Raw genomic sequence first — 7,500 nt, forward strand, 5'->3', positions numbered from 1 at the left:
CCACTAATGCCGAAAGGTTTTTTGGGGGTTTCCTGTCGAAACAAGAAGGGGGTTGTGTTCTTCGGTGATGGCTGGAACGGTTGAACATGTTTTTAAAGTTTTACAACCGTTGAAAGAATTTTTGTTTCATGAATATCGACTAAAAATGACAAAAACACGCTTTGGTAAACGGCACTCGCTTCCTGTTTTAGACGCCCGACACAGGAAGTATCATCTGCTACATCTCTTCCTAAAGAACACGTATATGTTGTTCTTTATTTAACTGAAACTGTTGGATTTAATCATCTTATTTGCAATTAAATTAAATTAATTTATCTGTGTTCTTCTGTTCTGGTTACTTTTACAGATGTTTTTCTGGATCAAACCCTCAGTTACTGGTTATTAGTGTTTCACGGTTGTCACTTTGGTTAAAATATATATATATATATATTGTATATATATTGTATATATATATTTTTTCTTTCTTGTATTATGAGTCATTTGTCCTTAAAACCATGTACAAACTGCATCAGGAATATTAGGTTGTAATTGGGGGGGAATCCCAGGTGATTGCATCATAGCAGAATGTTCCCGGGCCCAACACACGACCCTGGGGTACTCCCAAAGAGACGGGTAGAGGTCCAGACAGCGATCCCTCAGTCACCGACAGCCTCATCGTGACTGGGAAAGTCATTTGAGAAGTCGGACTTATGGTTCTGTGAGAACAATGTTGCACAGTCGGTCTCCAGGGAGGAAAAATAAATAAAAATAAATCTGCGTAATCACTTCCCTTAAAGTCGAAAATCAGTGGGTTTAAAAAGAAAAGAAAGAAAATATCCGAAAAGCTGGATTTGGCACCGTTCAGCATGCAACAGTTGCACTTACTTTCCCTGCCTGACTTCTGGGTGTAATCAACTTTAAATACCTCCAATTACTGTAAACGCACAAGCCCTGATATGGTGAAAAGAAAGCAGGATTCGACCGGTTTTAAGAGCAGCCGGGTGGGTTTAAATCTAAATGTAATAACCTCCTCATTCTATATTACTAACATTGAGGAGATATAGTTTGACCGGACCCGTTGGCTATCGATGGATACGTCTCAGGGGCCGAAGGGGCTCCATCTCCGGGTTTACCCGATGCCCAGATCTCATGCTCAGAAACGGCTGACACGGGAATGTAAAATGATCTAATTACATTATGAATAGGTGGTGTATTGCCACATTATCCATATCGAGGTTCCACAAAAACTCAGGAGGTTGCACAATAACTGAGGAGGTTGCACAATAACTGAGGAGGTTGCACAATAACTGAGGAGGTTCCACAATAACTGGGGAGGTTCCACAATAATACCACTTTAGTCCACAGGGGGCGTCAGAACCAACACTACCACTTTAGTCCACAGGGGGCACCAGAACCAACACTACCACTTTAGTCCACAGGGGGCGTCAGAACCAACACTACCACTTTAGTCCACAGGGGGCACCAGAACCAACACTACCACTTTAGTCCACAGGGGGCGTCAGAACCAACACTACCACTTTAGTCCACAGGGGGCACCAGAACCAACAGTACCACTTTAGTCCACAGGGGGCACCAGAACCAACACTACCACTTTAGTCCACAGGGGGCACCAGAACCAACAGTACCACTTTAGTCCACAGGGGGCACCAGAACCAACACTACCACTTTAGTCCACAGGGGGCACCAGAACCAACACTACCACTTTAGTCCACAGGGGGCACCAGAACCAACACTACCACTTTAGTCCACAGGGGGCGCCAGAACCAACACTACCACTTTAGTCCACAGGGGGCATCAGAACCAACACTACCACTTTAGTCTACAGGGGGCACCAGAACCAACACTACCACTTTAGTCCACAGGGGGCACCAGAACCAACACTAAGCTAAAGTTCCTTTAACTTCCTTTGTTTCGATAGCAAGAATAGAACTTGACCTTCATTACCTTTAGGTTCTGTGTTGGTGTTTAGGACGTCATGATGAACCAGAACCCTGCGGGCCCGTCCCTCAGTACGTCGTCATGGCACTGTGTTGGAGAGTGTGTGGTGTTTTCTGCAAATAGCTCATCAGTGCACCTGTTTTAATGTTGTGGACGTGACCCCGATTACTGCAAATTCACTTAATGCCATTAATCCCATTTAAAATAACACACACACACACACACACACTTACGTACACAGTCCCTCGAGTCTCATCAACTGACCCTCTGAACCTATTCCTGTCTGCAATCTGTGTGTGTGTGTGTGTATACACTGTAAAATGTATTCTATGTACGGTTGTTTATGAAGGCACAGATGTGTTTATGTGTGTGTGTGTGTCTGGAAATAGACTTAGTGGTAATGAGAGGTTGAGGGGATTGATCAGGGCTATGGAAAAACTAATACACACACGCACACACACTCAGAGTCTCTATGGGGTGACACATCTTTTGTGGTTTGACAGCAGCAAACGGAGGAGCTCTGTCAACACGGCTGTTTATACGCTGCCGAGTCCCCTACAGCACACACACACACACACACACACACACACTCACAGACGCTCACACACAGACGCTCACAGAATGACTCAGAGGCCGATTAAAGAGCAATGTGTCACCCATTCACACTGAGACCTGTTGCGACCTTGACCTCTTGTGTTTGTGTATTTGTGTGTGCATTGTCAGTTCGAACACACACACACACACACACACACACTCTGCCACTCAATATTCACCTGTCAGCTCTGCGCTGGTACCGGTTTATGATTCAAGCATTAAAGCCGTGCATGCGTGTGTGTGGGTGCGTGTGTGCGTATGTGTGTGGGTGCGTATGTGTGTGTGTGTGTGTGCGTGTGTGCGTATGTGTGTGTGTGTGCGTGTGTGTGTGTGTGTGTGCGTGTGTGTGCGTGTGTGTGCGTGTGTGCGTATGTGTGTGGGTGCGTGTGTGCGTATGTGTGTGTGTGTGTATGTGTGTGCGTGTGTGTGTATGTGTGTGCGTGTGTGTGCGTATGTGTGTGCGTATGTGTGTGCGTGTGTGTGCGTATGTGTGTGCATGTGTGTGCGTGTGTATGTGTGTGTGTGCGTATGTGTGTGCGTGTGTGTGCGTATGTGTGTGTGTATGTGTGTGCGTGTGTGTGCGTATGTGTGTGCGTGTGTGTGCGTGTGTGCGTATGTGTGTGCGTGTGTGTGTGTGTGTATGTGTGTGCGTGTGTGTGCGTATGTGTGTGCGTGTGTGTGCGTGCGTGCGTATGTGTGTGCGTGTGTGTGTGCGTGTGTGTGTGCGTATGTGTGTGTGTGTGTGTGTGTGCGTATGTGTGTGTGTGTGTGTGTGTGTATGTGTGTGCGTGTGTGTGCGTATGTGTGTGCGTGTGTGTGCGTGCGTGCGTATGTGTGTGCGTGTGTGTGTGCGTGTGTGTGTGCGTATGTGTGTGTGTGTGTGTGTGTGTGTGTGCGTATGTGTGTGTGTGTGTGTGTGTGTATGTGTGTGCGTGTGTGTGCGTATGTGTGTGCGTGTGTGTGCGTGCGTATGTGTGTGCGTGTGTGTGTGCGTGTGTGTGTGCGTATGTGTGTGTGTGTGTGTGTGTGTGTGTGCGTATGTGTGTGTGTGTGTGTGTGTGCGTATGTGTGTGTGTGTGTGTGTGTGTGTGTGTGTGCGTATGTGTGTGTGTGTGTGCGTATGTGTGTGTGTGTGTGTGTGTGTGTGTGTATGTGTTTGCGTGTACCAGCTGTGGCGTGTCCTGCAGCAGTGGCAGCAGCGTGGCCTCCAGGATGGCGGTCTGGTCGGGGCTCAGGCCCTGCCACAGCGTCAGCAGCAGCACCAGCAGGTGTGTGGCGCCGCGCAGGCGGACGAACGCCTCCTGCAGCAGCGCCCGGTTCTGCTCCGCGGCCTCCGCCAGCGCCATCACCTGGAAAGGGGGAGGAGTCAGTGCACGGCGAGGAATGACAAATGAAACGGCTACATTTAAATGTTTATTTTAAATCAGATTGTTTCTGCTTCATGGAACAACACCGGTGGAGAGCACTGATCACGTCCAAGGAACCAGACTTCAGGAGAACCAGACTTCAGGAGAACCAGACAACAGGAGAACCAGACAACAGAAGAACCAGACTTCAGGAGAACCAGACAACAGGAGAACCAGACTTCAGGAGAACCAGACAACAGGAGAACCACCAGACTTCAGGAGAACCAGACTTCAGGAGAACCAGACAACAGGAGAACCAGACTTCAGGAGAACCAGACAACAGGAGAACCAGACAACAGAAGAACCAGACTTCAGGAGAACCAGACAACAGGAGAACCAGACTTCAGGAGAACCAGACAACAGGAGAACCACCAGACTTCAGGAGAACCAGACTTCAGGAGAACCAGACAACAGGAGAACCAGACTTCAGGAGAACCAGACAACAGGAGAACCAGACAACATGAGAACCAGAGAAAAGGAGAACCAGACAAAAGGAGAACCACCAGACAACAGGAGAACCAGACAACATGAGAACCAGACAAAAGGAGAACCAGACTTCAGGAGAACCACCAGACTTCAGGAGAACCAGACTTCAGGAGAACCACCAGACTTCAGGAGAACCAGACAACAGGAGAACCACCAGACTTCAGGAGAACCAGACAACAGGAGAACCAGACTTCAGGAGAACCAGACAACAGAAGAACCAGACAACATGAGAACCAGACAAAAGGAGAACCAGACAACAGGAGAACCACCAGACAACAGGAGAACCAGACTTCAGGAGAACCAGACTTCCGCCTCGCGGTTCCATTAAGACCTCACAACGCAGAGTGGTTTCTTTGGGGCTTAGAGGATCTTTGGCGCGTTGCCAGAAACAACAAGTACGCGTGTTATTAATATTTAATGTTTACGGCTAACTCCATTTAGCACATGTCTTATTCACACAGCATTACCACTCTGGTCTCACCTGGATACATATCGGCATGCAGCTCAGACCGACCAATGACAGGCAAGTTCAGCTGAGATGACCCGGCCCCGCTGCCCTTTGACCTCTAAGAAAGAAACTTTTAGAAACCTGACGAGGCTCCGAGATGAAAAGCAGCACAAGTGGAGCTCAAGTTCTGGGTTTCACTAAAGTACACAGAGGTGAGGTGTGGCGGGACCAGCTGACCTCTGACCCCCAGGGTCAATCCCTCCCATCATTACAAAACAACAAGAACGAGCGATGATGGACGGTGACGAGGACAACAAGAGGGGACAGGCTGGACGAAGAGGAGGAGGAGGGGAGGAGGAAGAGGAAGAGGAGGAGGAGGAGGAGGAGTAAGAGGAGGAGGGGAGGAGGAAGAGGAAAAGGAGAAGGAGTAGGAGGAGGAGGAGAGGAGGGGGAGAGGAGGAGGAGGAGGAGTAGGAGGAGGAGAGGAAGGGGAGAGGAGGAGGAGGAGGAGGAGGAAGAGGAGGAGGAGGAGGAGAGGAGGGGGAGAGGAGGAGGAGTAGGAGGAGGGAAACGGGAGATTAAAGAGGAGAGACGAACGTACGGAAGGTAAGAACAAAAAAAAAAAAAAAGGAGGTGAAAGCAGATCCGGGCCTAATGGACGAGTGTGTGTTCAGCATAATGAGTGATCCGCGGGCCGGAGCGCCAACGCGCGCCAGCAGTTTGTTTGACAAATGGATCCAGCGCTCGCCATCCGATACTGCGAAAATAGAGACGGAAGACTCCTGAGTGTGTGTGTGTGTGTGTGTGTGTGTGTGTGTGTGTGTGTGTGTGTGTGTGTGTGTGTGTTTCAGGGGTTAAGCAGCAATTGCCAAAGTAAGCCGTTTTGATTTGCGTAACACTAAACTCCAAACACAGAGGTGCATGAGAACCTCTCAGACCGGCACGCAAAAACGTAAACAGAGAGAGACCCACTTCCCCTCGTTTCCGTGGCGACTCGAAAGAATAAATAATAAAAAGCTAACGAGCCATCACTCACACCTGGCTGCACCGACCGGCCTCACCTGAGAAGCTGCTTCTCGCTTGCTTTGAGAGTTTTAAAAAGTCATAAACATCGTTACCCCGTAAACATCGATATCCCGTAAACATCGTTACCCCGTAAACATCAATATCCCGTAAACATCGTTACCCCGTAAACATCGTTATCCCGTAAACATCGATATCCCGTAAACATCGTTACCCCGTAAACATCGTTACCCCGTAAACATCGTTATACCGTAAACATCGTTACCCCGTGAACATTGATATCCCGTAAACATCGTTACACCGTGAACATTGATATCCCGTAAACATCGTTACCCCGTAAACATCGATATCCCGTAAACATCGTTACCCCGTAAACATTGTTACCTCGTAAACATCGTTACCTCGTAAACATCGATATCCCGTAAACATCGTTACCCCGTAAACATCGTTATACCGTAAACATCGTTACGCCGTGAACATTGATATCCCGTAAACATTGATATCCTGTAAAGATTGTTACCCCGTAAACATCGTTACACCGTGAACATCGATATCCCGTAAACATTGATATCCCGTAAACATCGTTACCTCGTAAACATCATTACCCCGTAAACATCGTTACCCCGTAAACATCGTTACCTCGTAAACATCGATACCCCGTAAACATCGTTACCTCGTAAACATCGTTACCCCGTAAACATCGTTACCCCGTGAACATTGATATCCCGTAAACATCGTTACACCGTGAACATTGTTACCCCGTAAACATCGTTACCCCGTGAACATTGATATCCCGTAAACATCGTTACCCCGTAAACATTAATATCCCGTAAACATCGTTATCCCGTAAACATCGTTACCCCGTAAACATCGTTACCCCGTAAACATCGATACCCCGTAAACATCGTTACCTCGTAAACATCGTTACCCCGTAAACATCGATACCCCGTAAACATCGTTACCCCGTAAACATCGATACCCCGTAAACATCGTTACCCCGTAAACATCGATACCCCGTAAACATCGTTACCTCGTAAACATCGTTACCCCGTGAACATTGATATCCCGTAAACATCGTTACACCGTGAACATTGATATCCCGTAAACATCGTTACCCCGTAAACATCGATATCCCGTAAACATCGTTACCCCGTAAACATCGTTACCCCGTAGACATCGTTACCTCGTAAACATCGTTACCTCGTAAACATCGATATCCCGTAAACATCGTTACCCCGTAGACATCGTTACCTCGTAAACATCGTTACCTCGTAAACATCGATATCCCGTAAACATCGTTACCCCGTAAACATCGTTATACCGTAAACATCGTTACGCCGTGAACATTGATATCCCGTAAACATTGATATCCTGTAAAGATTGTTACCCCGTAAACATCGTTACACCGTGAACATCGATATCCCGTAAACATTGATATCCCGTAAACATCGTTACCTCGTAAACATCATTACCCCGTAAACATCGTTACCTCGTAAACATTGTTACCTCGTAAACATCGATATCCCGTAAACATCGTTACCTCGTAAACATCGTTACCCCGTAAACATCGTTATACCGTAAACATCGTTACCCCGTGAACATTGA

At 47.7% G+C, this 7,500-nt stretch overlaps 1 protein-coding gene across 1 annotated transcript in view; it reads right to left on the reverse strand.

Moving 5' to 3' along the window:
* bbs9 (Bardet-Biedl syndrome 9) overlaps positions 1-7,500 on the reverse strand; it is a 134,536-nt gene that overhangs the window by 58,890 nt on the left and 68,146 nt on the right. Inside the window, exon 19 of the mRNA XM_034554277.1 lies at positions 3,699-3,881. Within this exon, the coding sequence (XP_034410168.1) occupies positions 3,699-3,881 (183 nt within the window). The remainder of the gene's footprint in view (positions 1-3,698; positions 3,882-7,500) is intronic.

This window comes from Cyclopterus lumpus, chromosome 16 (genome assembly GCF_009769545.1).
Source record: "Cyclopterus lumpus isolate fCycLum1 chromosome 16, fCycLum1.pri, whole genome shotgun sequence".
Lineage (NCBI taxonomy): Eukaryota > Metazoa > Chordata > Actinopteri > Perciformes > Cyclopteridae > Cyclopterus > Cyclopterus lumpus.